The sequence below is a fragment of the Hipposideros armiger genome, unplaced genomic scaffold, assembly GCF_001890085.2.
Source record: "Hipposideros armiger isolate ML-2016 unplaced genomic scaffold, ASM189008v1 scaffold_396, whole genome shotgun sequence".
Classification (NCBI taxonomy): Eukaryota; Metazoa; Chordata; class Mammalia; order Chiroptera; family Hipposideridae; genus Hipposideros; species Hipposideros armiger.
The window spans coordinates 1,625,628-1,638,758 of record NW_017731746.1 but is presented as its reverse complement, the minus strand read 5'-3'; the positions used below and the strand labels follow the sequence as shown (position 1 = coordinate 1,638,758).

The window sequence follows — 13,131 nt, the reverse complement described above, 5'->3', positions numbered from 1 at the left end:
GGGGGGTAGGTGGAGAAATAGGGGCCTGCTGCCCAGACCCTTTCTCCTTGCCACATCCCATCTCTAGAGTGGACCTGGTTGTTCACTCCCTGAAGGACCTGCCCACTGTGCTTCCTCCGGGCTTCACCATTGGAGCCATCTGCAAGTAAGTGCCCTGCGAGTCAGGGCCTGGGTAGGGTGGGTAAGCAGCATGTTAATCTTGGCTTTTCCCTTTGGGATGGCCCTCTGCCTCTAGCGCTGTCTCCTTGCCTGGAGGAGTATCAAGCATGGCAGAAAACTCAAAAATTGCCAGTTAGTTGGCTGTCAATAGAGACTGAAATTTCAGTGACCTGAACTGAGATCTCTCCCTCATTCTGACCTTCCCTCCACCCACAGACGAGAGAACCCCAATGATGCTGTTGTCTTTCACCCAAAATTTGTTGGCAAGACCCTAGAAACCTTACCAGATAAGAGGTGAGTGGGGCCTGGATAGGCAACTTGGTGGTATATGCACAGACGATGGAGGGTTAGGAGGAAGATAGGAACAGTGCTTGCCTAGGGTTAAATCTAATTTTAAACTCTGTCTGAGCAGTGTGGTGGGAACCAGCTCCCTACGGAGAGCAGCCCAGCTGAAGAGAAAGTTTCCACATCTGGAGTTCAAGAGTATTGTATCCTTTTAGAGGGGGGTGCAACAGCCCAGGAGGAAGACGAGGATACTCCAGGGGGGTGGAGGGGAGGATGTAGGGTACTTTCATTTTTATTTTATATTCTACTACATTGTTTTGATTTTTACAATGAATATGTGGTATGTTTTGTAAAACCAAAATAGTATGTGCCAAGTGCTCCAATGAGCAAAGTAAGGAATTCTCTGGAAGCTTCTAACTGGAACATCTAAACACAGATTTGGGGGGCAAGAAAGGCTTCTTAGAGATCTTGTAACCTTGGGCAAGTTATTTAATCTCTCTGTATCATTTTCCTCATCTGTAAAATGGATATAATAAAACCTACCTGAGTTTCTGTGAAAATTGAGTTGATAGATGTAAAGCACTTTAGTATCTGACATGTAGTCAATATGCAGTGTTGGCTGTTACCATTAAGCTGAGAACTGAAAGATGAGAAGTTAACCATTTAGAGAATATTTCAGGAAGAGGGAACAATGCTCTTGGTCCTTAGCATCTGTTCACAGCGAGGAAACCTCAACACACGGCTTCAGAAGCTGGATGAGCTGCAGGAGTTCAGTGCCATCATTTTGGCTGCAGCTGGCCTGCAGCGCATGGGCTGGCAGAAACGGGTGGGGCAGGTAGGGGCTGCTCCTATTCCCTCCCCAGTTAATTTTTATCCTATTCCTGCCTATGTGCTCTTCTTGAACACCCTGCCTCTAATCTTTGGAAAACACTACAATTGAAATGAGTCCCAGGCTGGAAGATTGAGATCAGAGGCCATCTTTTGCCTATCCAGGCTTTCTATATGATAGGGAAGCCCCATCTCACTGCTGTGTGCTTTTAGGTAACCCCATCTCTACCCTTCTGCCTGTTCTGCCCCCACAGATCCTGCACCCTGAGGAATGCATGTATGCTGTGGGTCAGGTATGCTTGACCAGGAAGCCATGTATTGATATGCCACTTTGTTCTCAACCAAGAAGCTAGTCACACAACTGTCTGCCTCTGCATCTACTTCCCCAGCATAAATGTTCCTAGGGAGGGGCAGTCCTTGGGAGGCTAGTGTACCAAAAGGCCTTGGGGAGCAGGTGGAGTTGGGCAGGTTCCCATCCTTAGCTCCATTGGTTGGGGAAAGATTGGGCCTGATGTCTTAGGCTGTTTTTCTATCAGGGGGCCCTGGGCGTGGAAGTCCGAGCCAAGGACAAGGACGTCTTGGATCTGGTGGGCGTGTTGCATGATCCTGAGACACTGCTTTGCTGCATTGCTGAACGGGCCTTCCTGAGGCACCTGGTAGGGCCTGTGTTTCACCTGTAGAGGGGTGGGGAGTTGGGAGTAGTGGGGAGATTTCTAAAATTCATGCTCTGTAATTAGCGGCAACTCATTCTTGAATATTGTGTATAGAGGACCCAGATCTGGGTCCCTAGCCTCCTTTTCAGTCATGTCCTCATAGGCCTACGGATCCCTGAGGGCTCTGGTCACAGGGTAGTGTTAAGGGTCTTTGGAGCCCACAGGGAAAACTTCTCATTGCAGGAAGGAGGCTGCAGTGTGCCAGTAGCTGTACATACAGCTGTGAAGGATGGGCAAGTAAGCAGGGAAGATGGGTGGGAGGGCATGGAAGGAAGGACTGTTGCATTTCTCCCTGTGCATCCTTGAGTTGCCAGCAAGAGCCCAAGTTTCTAAGCAGTTCCCTCTCAGAATATGCTGAGACAAACCATTTTCTTTCTCAGCTGTACCTGACTGGAGGAGTCTGGAGTCTGGATGGCTCAGATAGCATGCAAGAGACCATGCAGGCCACCATCAGAGTCCCCGTCCAGGTGCCAAGGCTGGAAAGTGAGGGAGAGGGTTAAGAAACAATTCTGCCTTACCTCCCCTTTTGTGCTCACCAAATCTTATGTTCTTATCTCAGCATGAAGATGGCCCTGAAGATGATCCACAGCTGGTGGGCATCACTGCCCAGAACATTCCACGAGTAGCTCAGCTAGCTGCTGAGAACCTGGGCATCAGCCTGGCTAACTTGTTGCTGAACAAAGGAGCCAAGAACATCTTGGACGTTGCCCGGCAGCTTAATGATGCCCACTAACTGGTCTGTGAAGTACAGGTGCCTGAGTTGCTGCTGTCCAGTGCCTACATCCCAGCCCTCAGTGCCCCGTTCTCACTGCTAACTGGGGAGTGACGACCCCAGGGGATTGAACTGCAGGGTCAGAGACTTGGAGGGACTGCCTTGCCTCATTATGTAGGGGCTTCATCTCTTTAGAGAGTCCAAGCCTTTGAATGTAACCAACTCTACTAATAAACCAGCTCTGAAGGTGATTTTTTGTTTTTGTTGGGGTTGCAGGAAAGATAAGGACGAACACAAAGCCCTTTAACTCCTTATTTCCAAAGTTGGGACCTCTATCCATAGTTCTGGAACCCTCTTTTCTGCCTCAATAGTTCTCATTTCACTTCAAGCAGAATAAATGGTCTCCCAGAGAACACCAAAAGTGAGCCATCTAAAAAGCCTATAGCTTGCCTCTCCAGTTAGCCAGAGCCTTTTATCAGGTAGTACACCCCCTAACCTACGTCCCCCGCAAAAGAGAGTCTACAAAGTCATCAGTCCTACAACACTTTGGGGCAAAATGAAACAGCGACCCATTTTTAAAAAACAACCATTTAATAAACAAAATTAGCCCATCTTAAACTCCCCAGTACCTAAGGTATTAGTCTTGGGTGGGTTGGCTGCTCAATTCCAGTTCAGTTCAGAAGCCTTCGGCCCAGACAGGGATTACTGTATTGTGCTGGTATCTATGTCGGTGCTGGGCTGGTGGAGGGGCAATGCGGCGGATTAGTTAGGCCCGGCTGCCCATCAGCGTCAGTTCCACACAAGCCCTGCAGTCCACACGGCCGGTCCGGAACCCTGGCAGGCCTCGGCCCTCCCCCAGCCTCTCCCCGCGAGGCGCTCTTCTCCGGGGAAAAGGGTGCACGTTACAGCATCTGTCGTGGCCGCACCGCACAGGCCTGGAGTGAAGATGGAGGAAGCGGCTGGGAAAGGACCGGGATCCGGCAGCAAAGGGGGCGCCCTAACAAACTGAAGGATCAGTGTTTCCCCCACCAAAGCTTGCAAGTCAAGAGCCATGTCTGAGGTGGCGGCGTAAGCACCGAGCTGGAGCAGCAGACGAGCAGGCGGCGCTGAGGGGCTCCGCCGGCGACTCACCTTCCTGGCCGCTCACCTCAGCCCTACGTCAAAGTAGGCCCGGCCTCCCAGAAGGTGCCGCGGCCTCCCCGCCGTTCCGTCAGCGACTCAGAGGGCAGGGTGGCTGAGTCACAGGGCCGGACACTACCCGGGCCAGGCTTGGCCAAGCGTCGTTCAACGGCCGCTCCCAGTCAGAGACCCGGAGCGGGCAACCGCGAGCCCGCGCGGGGTGGGGGACAGCCAGCAGCAGGGGGGGCAGCTGACCGCCATGGCTCAGCTCTTTCCTCGAGGGTTGTGGTGGCCCTTAAAAGGGCCTTTGTGGTGGCACGGGGAGGGCCGGGAGCGGCGAGGGCGCCCCTCAGTATTCCTGAGAGGCCTGGGTGGCCTTTTTGCCTCCCGCTGGCGCCTTCGGCCCCACGGAGGCGCTGGTTTTCTTGGGAAGCAGCACGGCCTGGATGTTGGGCAGGACGCCTCCCTGGGCGATCGTCACGCCGCCCAGCAGCTTGTTGAGCTCCTCGTCGTTGCGGATGGCCAGCTGCAGGTGGCGGGGGATGATGCGCGTCTTCTTGTTATCTCGGGCCGCATTGCCAGCCAGCTCGAGGATCTCCGCGGTGAGGTACTCGAGCACCGCCGCCAGGTACACCGGCGCGCCAGCTCCCACCCGCTCAGCGTAGTGGCCCTTCCGCAGCAGCCGGTGTACGCGGCCCACGGGGAACTGAAGGCCAGCGCGCGACGAGCGCGACTTGGCCTTCGCGCGGGCCTTGCCGCCGGTCTTCCCGCGGCCCGACATGTTGCTGGAGGTAAAGGAGCGAAGAGGAACACTTCAAAGATTAACACACAGCCGCTAGCTGCAGTCTAACTGCTGCCGCGCGCGCCCTGGGGCCGCCCTTATAAGCCACCGGGGCACACCTCCGCGCCCTCCTGATTGGCTCCTTTCTCTAAAGCCGCCTCCGGTTGGTTGCAGTTAACCTTTCGGTGACGCACCGCGGCAGAGGGAGCGCGCCCGCCGATTGGTCGAATTTGAAAACCGTTTGCCCGGGGAATGGTGAGGAGGAGTGGTGGCATTCAGCTAGCCAACCACTCCCTCATGTAGCCAATCCATATGAAGCGCGCGAGATTTAAATCCTACATCCGACGACCAAATCCTTAAGCCAGAAGGTGGAGAAAGAAGCCACCTCAAGAGCCTCTGGGAAGTCGTGTGGGGCCTGGGATTTTTCAAGGAAAGGGGTCAACACTACAATTACTTCTATCTCCCCTTCCAGGTGTGGTCACACCCTACTTCCTCCCATCCGATCTGGCAAAGGGAGAATGAAAGGGAAGAAATGAGACACACTCCCTCCAGCACCCCTCTCCAGAAAGTTCAATCCCATATCAGAGAACAGATAACGCCAATCTTATGACCCTCTATACTACTTGAAGTATCAAGATTTCATTTTTATTCAACATGTTCTGTCTGGTCACAGCTCTTTCTGCTCACTTCTTGCTAAAAGGGGCCTGCTTTACTGAAAGGAAAAGGATGGGGCAGAGAGACAGGCATCCTCTTGGAGGAGGTGCCTTCACCAACCCTCCCAATGTACTCTAAAATGCCCATATAGGAAACACACCTACAGGAACAACAAGAAAAAGACAACACTTTATTGTCACTACTGGGAGCACCTGTGCCCCCCAACCCTGTCTTCTTTTACTAATTAGAATACTTAATTTATAGTGAAATGTCAAGTCATCTTTGAGCCTGTGTCCCTATCACCAGCCAGGGTTATATTATTCCAGACCCAGCATATTCCTTGAAAGTCAGAGTTGTGGAAAACTGCATAACAGATGCCGCATCCCACCTTAGGGGGCTACAAAGATGGAATGAATAGGGAGAGTGGCAGGTTGAAGAAAACCGTAGGCAAAGTCCAATCAATAGTCATTAGAGGGCAAGAAAAGCCCAGTATGTCAATAAACACGGGGGAAGGGAAATGCTGAGGAGAATGAAAGGTGGGAGAGGCCTGAGCCAAGAGGCAGTCTTGGTCTAGAATGAGGTCGTCCTGAGTCAGGAACCCTGGAGTAAAGGGAAATGATCCGGGGACTCAGACATCATAGAAGAGTCGGACAAGCTGATACCGAATGGAGAATGTGATAGCACTTCCCAGGATCTGCAAGGAAAAATGGTCTAGAGTAAGAATCATGGAGAAAGGGAGACAAGGAGGTATAAACCCCATCCCCAACCACACCTGTAGCAGCAGCAGGAGCAGTGTGAGGTTTCTCTCGTGCATGGGCCCAAAGACTTTAAGTAGCAAGTTGATGAGGGTCATGTTGTTACACTCGGTGAAGGCACCATCGTCATTCTCACTCTGGCGCACTGTCACTAGCTGGAGGCTTCCTGCTACCTGGAAGGGCGGGAAGTGAAGAGAACTTCAGCTAATATCTATGCTTCAGGAATGGGGATTTGCTTAATGCTTCCAAACTCCCTTTGGATCTGATGCAGGCCTAGGTTCCCCGTTCCCTGAATTTAGGATGGTGGCCTAAAGCCTTACCTCCTTGTTCCCCTGTTACCTTTAGAATAAAGGTGCCCAAGAAAGACAGGCTCTTGGTCTTGAACTTGGAATAGCTCATCTCCAGTTTGCCTGTGTTGGTATTGAGTCTGCAGGGGCAAGAGAGTTTTATGTGACTAGGCCACTAAAGAACTCTCCTCAGTGTGGTTATTTAATAGGAAGAGCACTGAATGTGGAGTCAAACAACTGGAGGTCTATTTCTGGCTCTGCTGTTTACTATTGTGTGATCAAAGTTGCTGTGAACATTAAACGAGATTATGTAAGTAAATGTGCTCTGTAATTTATAAATGGCTAACCACATGGAAACAGCCTTTTGGGCCCTCCCTTTGCACAGCAAATGTATAAGGCGGGCGTTATGAATCTCAAGTGAAAAAGCTATAATGTCCCTTTCAAACCCCAAAGCAGCTACCTGGGCACACGGTGGCGAGGACAGGGAATGATATGCAGGAGTTGAGGCAGTGAGTAGAGGAAGTTGAAGACTTGGGGCATGAAGAAGAGTAGCATGGTCTTGCTGAAGTGTCCCAAGATGCCCACCACGGCAAAGGTCATGCCAGCAAAGTAACAGAAGGTATCTCCCACAAACACCCGTGATGGGTACCTGTGTGGGGGAGAAAATCTGAGCCAGTGGCAAGAGACATTACCAAATCTTTCTCTCACGTAACACACCCTGGGCACTGGGCTAGCCCTGACCCTAGTTCTGACTCAGGAGACTCCAATTAGCTTTTCCAGCAACTCTCCAGAACCCAAGGTCCTGAATTCATCTATTGTTGGGGCTCCACAGCACTTGTCACCAACCACTGCTGGGTAGAGAGCAATTTAAGAATGCTACCAACTAAAGACCCAGAAAACACTTAACATGGGTATGCATAGGTTTAGCCTCTCCATCAGGAGATGGGTCATGATCAGGACCATACTTGCCAAATGTTCAAATAGTTGTCTCCCTATCCACAGGCCAACTTACCAGTTATGGTAGAGCAATCCCAAGGTGGTGAAAAAAAAGGGTATCATGAAGTAGAGGGAAAAGACATGATCATCCCGACAATCACCTTTGGAAGCAAGGAAAAAAGAAGGAAAAATTGATAGCCAATTCCTCTGCATACCCTGGTGTTACTTTTGTCTGCCTGTAAGTTCTGTCCCAAGCTGTACTGTCCACCTCTCCCAAATCACTTTCAAGAACTCACAACCCCTTTTATGTTACCCAAGCAACTCTCAACATTCTCTTTCATGAACCCTTTCTAAACGAGTTATTGTCTTAATCTGGTTTACACTGTTCAGACCCAAGTTTGAATACAAGCTTTACTCCCAGTGTGAACTTGATCATGACACATTACTTCTCTAAGCTTTGATTTCCTCATCTGTAAAATACAGTTGATAACATCTGCCACATAGAACTGTTACAAAGTTTAAATGAGATGTTTGAAAAGTACTTAGCTTTAATAAACACTTATTGCTGGCCAAGTGGCACATTGGTTAAGAGCTGGCTTGGGATGCCAGAGGGCCCTGGTTCGGATCCTACATATGAGGGCCAGTGACACTGCCCTCTACAGCTAAGATGCTGAACAACAGCTCAACCTGGAGCTGGGCTGCCGTGAGTCACCAGCCACGGTGTAGGCTGCAGCCCCTGCTGCAGTGGGTTGCCATGGGCTAACGTGTGTAGCCAGCAGCCAGCGTGAGCGGCCAGCAGCCACCATCAGAGGCTGTCCAGAAGCTGGCGACTGATCTGCCTCGCCCGGGAAGAATGCAATGATGGTGCCCAACTTGGGCCAATGAAGCAACGTCTTCCACAACTAGACTGAAGAACAAAAGGACAGCAACTTGTCTGTTCCCCTTCCCCCAATTCCCCAGCACTGTCCCCATCCCCCAATTCCCCCCAAAAAATCTTTAAATAAATAAATAAACACTTACTGATGTCCATCAGTCAAAACCACTAGAAACACATCTGTAATCGAAGCTGGGTTTACTGACTTGTAACAAGGGAGACTGGAAACCACATAACATGTAGAACCATGGCATGCCTCATAAGGGTGTGTTAGGAGGACCTGTTATAGGATTTGTTTTAAGTAATTCTGAGGAGGATACAAGGAGGCAGTGTTTTGTCCTGGACTGAATGCTGTCAACAGGGGTAATTCTATATTGAGCATCTTAATTTTTATCTAAGAAGCTGGAGGAACTGAGTTGTTAGAAGGAAGCAGCAATCACTCATGTTAGCCAGAAGAGGGGGATCTTGATCATTTTTGTGGGATGCCCTGTGTTCTTGTGGTTTTGTTTATGCTCAAAGTTATGGAGGGATCTGGTTTTCGTCTTACTCTATCATGGTCACAGAGGTTGGGGGTTCTATGAAATTGTTCATGTTTGATAGGAGAAGATCATGGCCTACCCATTAGTGCCAATCTAGCTATAAATGACAGGGTTGCTGTTTTTCTTTCTCACATTTAATAAATCTTACTTGTTATTTGCAAAGTAAATACTTTCCTTCATCTTCTATAGTTATTAACATATTGTTTTTCTGAATTTCCCAAAGCCAGATATCAGACAACTCGCTTGACACTCAGACTTCTCTCTCTCCCTACCCCCAATCCCACCTACCTTCCAGCTCTACCAGGTTGAAGATGATGATGGAAGCAGAAATTACTAGTGACTGGCCAGCCTCTAGGCCATTAATTCCTGCTAGGATATTGATGGCGTTGGTACAGAACACTGCCAGCAACCCCATGTAGACATAGTACAGGATCCCTGAGGAGAAAAGACAGTAAGAAAAGTACTACCACCTACAGAACAAGGATTTAAGGATATTCTTCTGAAAAAAGTAGTGAGGACAGAGGATAGGATGAAGGGCCAAGAGAAAAGATCTGAGAAGACACAGGGACAAAACAGGGACACGGAGGAGAATATGGAGCGCCAGGAAGGATATTTTGCTGGATATCTCAAGGGGTACAGGGACCCTGAAGTAAGGGTCATAGAGGCAGTAGTAGCAGGACTACTCACCCAAATCCAAATGCAAGCCAACAATCGGACGGAAGGGCTTGGGTACCACAATGGTCGTGTTGCCAAAGTTGGTGAAATAGACCATGAGGAGTGGTAGTGAGGCAGCTGTGGGCAGCAGCAGTTTATGGCGCCAGCGTAGATTCAGTACATCATCCGCGAAGCCCAGGAAAATCATGCAGCAGATGGCAAGGAGTGCACCTATCAGGGCCACAAACTGGGGGAGGCTCGGGAAAGTCATGGCTCAAGCCTAAGCCCACTTAACCATTCCTTTCCAGGATTTCTGTCTTTTCATTCCCTCCTCAGCCCCCTCCCGCCAAACCCAAATAACCCTAACTATCTCAGGTAGCTCCAGCGTCCCCAGACACAGGCAACCGCCCCCACAAGCCTACTTACTTCATGGTGGGGGAAGGCTTTACATTGCTCCTCCACAAAGCAGTTCAGGAAAGGGAAAGGGATGAAGCAGAAGAGGATGATTAGGAAAACAGCACCGCTGATAACTCCCTGGGACTCTGGGCTGTGGCCCAGCAGCAAGGGAGGTGGAGGGGAAAGAGGAAAGGGGACATGGTCACGCACTAGTGCAAGCATTATATCAATAGTAACATAATTTGGGGTGGGGGGAGGGCACCACTGCTGGAATCCCTGATATACCCGAGAATTGCCCCTCTCCCGCCCACCCCTACCCCAATGCTAACTAGTTCTGCCCTTCACCTCCCAAGGGGCTGTCTGATGGATTGGTGCTGCATCTACAAGAGCAGTCAAGCACCCCAGTCCCAGCCCCAGCCCTTGTCCCCTGCCCGGGATCCGTGTGCCACCGCTCACATCTGCTGCCGGCCGGATTTGTTGAGATCCTGGCCACAGAGGTGCGCGGCGATGAAGTGGCCACGGAAGGCAGGGATGAGGATGAGTGTGGCCACAAATCCCAGCAGCGAACCGATCAAATTCACCAGCAGCGGCATTGGCAACTCCGGGAAGGCCCACATGGTGACTGGCCAGGAGGGCCCCTCCGCCTGCACAGCGCAAGAAGGGCAAAAACCCTGAGCCCGCCGCAGTAAGGAGTGGCCGCCCCACACACCAGCCTGAGCAAAACCCAACAACTCCGACTTGAGCCGCTCTCCCGGCTCCCGCAAGCACATAGAGAAACCTCGGCTCCGCCCCACTGCATTTACCTACCCACTGTTTCCGCCTGGATCTTGTTCTCAGAGCAACTATCGTTGTGAAAAGCGGAGACGGCCATTTTTAATATGGGCAGAAGCGTGGGACAGTGTTCTTTTTTTTTAAACTACATCTTTCATTCGAGAGTTGAGTCATCACGAGGGTATAGGAAAAGCAATTAAAGGCAAAAGCGTATACTTTCCTATCATCATATTCAAGTTGTATACCCCAAAGCAGAAAAACTTCTTGCCCGGTTCCAAAATGAACGCCCCCTTCTATCATGCATCTGGCGCCGCTTACTCGTTTCCACGTCAGTTTTAGCTCCGACGGCCTCCGCCGGTCATGTTTAAAGGGCCAGTACCTTGAGTTTACTCTGGGCTGCCTCTGGAGCCGGGGAAACCACTACTGGAAGCAAATGGGGGGGAGGGAGGAGAGGGTAGGAGGGACTAGGAAGTAGAGCAGCGCCAGCTCCCTAAAGAAAATGTGTTCCCAACGTAGTCGGAAGCCAAGGTAAATACAACTCAGTTCCCGGAAACGCAGCCACAATTTGGAAGATGATGTAAATTCTAAAGCGTAGACACTTAAAAAGCCCCTCCTACTCCGTGTTTTTCTTGTCCTTCATCCTGGTACTTTTCCTCAATCATCCCACTTACCTTCTGCCCCCGCAGTAGCAGTTAGTTGCCGGGCAACCCCGCGGGGCACCTCATTAATAAAGGAGCTGGGAGTGCCTTCAGGTCTTGGAATTAACCTGGTACTTGACTTTTCTTGGTCCTGGATCACTGCTTTGTGCCAAGCTCCCAAACCGAGGAGGTGAGGCTGAGGCGTTGGAAAAAGCTAAGGAAGCAGGAGAACCAGACCCACAAGTGGCCTCCTGTAAGACTGAGGAGCTCCCAATCCCATCTCTTCCTCCAGGTCACTGTGCCTTTTATTTGGCACCCGTTTCCTTGCTGCAAATAACAGTTCACCAGAATCTTCATTCTCTTTAATTCACTCACAGGCTCTTAGGTGGTAAATAATTTCTATTCCTCAGAGAGGAAATCACCACGGAGTTCCGAAGACGGACTCAAGTATCCTGGCACTTGGTCCACTCTTTCGAGTGTGACTTGCTCTAGGAATAAGAGTCAGATTGACTCTTTTTTAGGCCAAAGATAGTCCCTCCTGTCTTTCAAAACCAGGTGTGAAATGTCTCTTCTACTTGAAGGCCACTCTAACAATGGAAAACCATATATGTATAAAATATACTTTATGAAGTAATCCCAGTAATTTGCTTGATAGTATTCCACCAAATTTTCAGTACTTATCCCACTAGTATTGTTTTTCTGCATGTGTGCATGCATGTGTGCATCCATGCCTCTTAGACTGGAAACTCCCTAGAGGAAAGAAAGTGTTTTCTGTTCCACAGGGTTATTCCCATGTGACTAAGGATACACAGATATCTGTATACAAGGCATCATCATACGTAATGAGTCTAGGTCTGAAAGAGGTACAGGGCAGTAGAAGCACATGGAGAGAGCAATTAATTGTGACCAAGGGAAGTGATAGGACCTTGAGGAAGTGGAGCATCTTCAAAGATTTCAGTAAGTGACAAGGGTGGAAGGGGCCTTCAAAACAGGGCAAGTGAGATGCCAGGAGCAGGTGGAAGGATGAGCTTATAGGAGCCCCCAAGGAGGCAGCATTCAGTTATCTTGTTGATCAGGAGCAGGCTGAGACTCCCTGGAGGTCTGAAGGACAGTCTGTATCTATTTCCTTTTCTATTAGGAGGTCAATCCTAATAAATCTTTCTTACCAGCCTCACATTGGGAACTTGGGTCTCTTTCTTTTCCAGAGATCATTATCCCTCCCTTGCAACCTCTACTAGAAGAGGGTAGGGGTACTTGTTCAAAGACAATACACTAGGGATTCATCTAGTATACATGTTACCATCAAAACATAGTTACTTGGATACTTGTCATATAATCTGAATTTTTTTTTTAAAGATGTTATTGGGGACTCAGGGAAGGGAAACAGAAAAGTTGTCCTTTTGTTTCTCAGTCTAGTTGTGGAGGACATCACTTCACTGGCCCATGTTGGTATTATCATTGTGCTCTTCCCGGGTGAGGCAGTCACGCGCCGGCCATTGGACAACCGCTCACGTTGGCTCACGGCAGCTCACGCTAGCTGCTGCCCGCTCATGCTGGCTGCCAGCTGCTCAGGGTAGCTCATGGCAGCCCAGCTCCAGGTTAAGCTGTTGTTCACCATCTTAGCTGTATAGGGCTCAGCATCACTGGCCTGCATGTGGGATCCGAACCGGGGCCCTGCTGATCAGAGCTGGCATCCCAAGCCAACTCTTAACCAACACACCACTCAGCCGGCCATACTCTGAATATTTTTGTCCCCAAAATGGTAACTGCCCAATTGATTATCAAACTAATCAGGAGAAACAAACAAACACATGACTAGGCCACACTTGAAATTCTGTGCCTTTCTTGATAAGAGCTTAAAGCATTTGCCTGAAAGCTAAAGCTAGTTCTAGGATTCACCGATCAAGTGAGTTGTCAATGGCTTTGGCTGGTTTCTTGGGCTGAGCAATGTTTGAGATGCTCACCTCGAGCCTCTTATTAGGAAGCCCTGAGTACCTCCCAGTGAACAAGGCCAATCTACTATTAAGTCT

General features: G+C 49.9%; 3 protein-coding genes across 10 annotated transcripts in view; 1 reads left to right on the top strand and 2 right to left on the bottom strand.

Annotated features, from left to right (window-relative positions):
• The window catches only part of HMBS (hydroxymethylbilane synthase), a 6,811-nt gene extending 3,863 nt beyond the window's left edge, over positions 1 to 2,948 (top strand). For all 4 annotated transcript variants that reach the window (XM_019663560.1, XM_019663562.1, XM_019663561.1 and 1 more), the window contains exons 6-14: positions 68 to 145; positions 376 to 453; positions 572 to 647; positions 1,166 to 1,279; positions 1,527 to 1,565; positions 1,809 to 1,928; positions 2,169 to 2,222; positions 2,366 to 2,452; positions 2,545 to 2,948. In XM_019663560.1, the coding sequence (XP_019519105.1) occupies positions 68 to 145; positions 376 to 453; positions 572 to 647; positions 1,166 to 1,279; positions 1,527 to 1,565; positions 1,809 to 1,928; positions 2,169 to 2,222; positions 2,366 to 2,452; positions 2,545 to 2,718 (820 nt within the window). In that variant the 3' untranslated portion in view covers positions 2,719 to 2,948. The remainder of the gene's footprint in view (positions 1 to 67; positions 146 to 375; positions 454 to 571; positions 648 to 1,165; positions 1,280 to 1,526; positions 1,566 to 1,808; positions 1,929 to 2,168; positions 2,223 to 2,365; positions 2,453 to 2,544) is intronic.
• A 338-nt stretch (positions 2,949 to 3,286) lies between these two features.
• Positions 3,287 to 4,682, bottom strand: H2AX (H2A.X variant histone). The gene has a single exon (XM_019663581.1). It carries the CDS (start codon positions 4,595 to 4,597, stop codon positions 4,166 to 4,168), a length of 432 nt encoding a protein of 143 aa, XP_019519126.1. The 5' UTR covers positions 4,598 to 4,682; the 3' UTR covers positions 3,287 to 4,165.
• Positions 4,683 to 5,421: 739 nt separating this feature from the next.
• On the bottom strand, positions 5,422 to 11,152 carry DPAGT1 (dolichyl-phosphate N-acetylglucosaminephosphotransferase 1). Of its 5 annotated transcripts, none has more exons than XM_019663556.1 (10): positions 11,135 to 11,152; positions 10,149 to 10,336; positions 9,723 to 9,843; positions 9,330 to 9,543; positions 8,931 to 9,077; positions 7,306 to 7,390; positions 6,754 to 6,942; positions 6,346 to 6,433; positions 6,024 to 6,179; positions 5,422 to 5,945 (listed from the first exon to the last, which is right to left on the bottom strand). In XM_019663556.1, the coding sequence occupies exons 2-10, from the start codon at positions 10,307 to 10,309 to the stop codon at positions 5,880 to 5,882; spliced, it is 1,227 nt and encodes a 408-aa protein (XP_019519101.1). In that variant the 5' UTR covers positions 10,310 to 10,336; positions 11,135 to 11,152; the 3' UTR covers positions 5,422 to 5,879. The 5 variants fall into 5 exon arrangements, with proteins under 5 accessions (XP_019519101.1, XP_019519100.1, XP_019519099.1 ...); XM_019663555.1 differs by lacking the exon at positions 11,135 to 11,152 and adding an exon at positions 10,500 to 10,763; XM_019663554.1 differs by lacking the exon at positions 11,135 to 11,152 and having other exon boundaries at positions 10,149 to 10,489.
• Positions 11,153 to 13,131: the final 1,979 nt, after the last annotated feature.

What these genes read in the sequence shown, in the direction of transcription:
- H2AX (XM_019663581.1), bottom strand. Translation starts at nt 4,597, where the DNA reads ATGTCGGGCCGCGGGAAGACCGGCGGCAAGGCCCGCGCGAAGGCCAAG.
- DPAGT1 (XM_019663554.1), bottom strand. Translation starts at nt 10,462, where the DNA reads ATGTGCTTGCGGGAGCCGGGAGAGCGGCTCAAGTCGGAGTTGTTGGGT. An exon ending in TGGCTTGCATTTGGATTTGG is followed by an intron (nt 9,078 to 9,329) that starts GTGAGTAGTCCT and finishes TTTTCTCCTCAG; the next exon opens with GGATCCTGTACTATGTCTAC. An exon ending in CCTCGCCACCGTGTGCCCAG is followed by an intron (nt 6,434 to 6,753) that starts GTAGCTGCTTTG and finishes TTGCCCCTGCAG; the next exon opens with ACTCAATACCAACACAGGCA.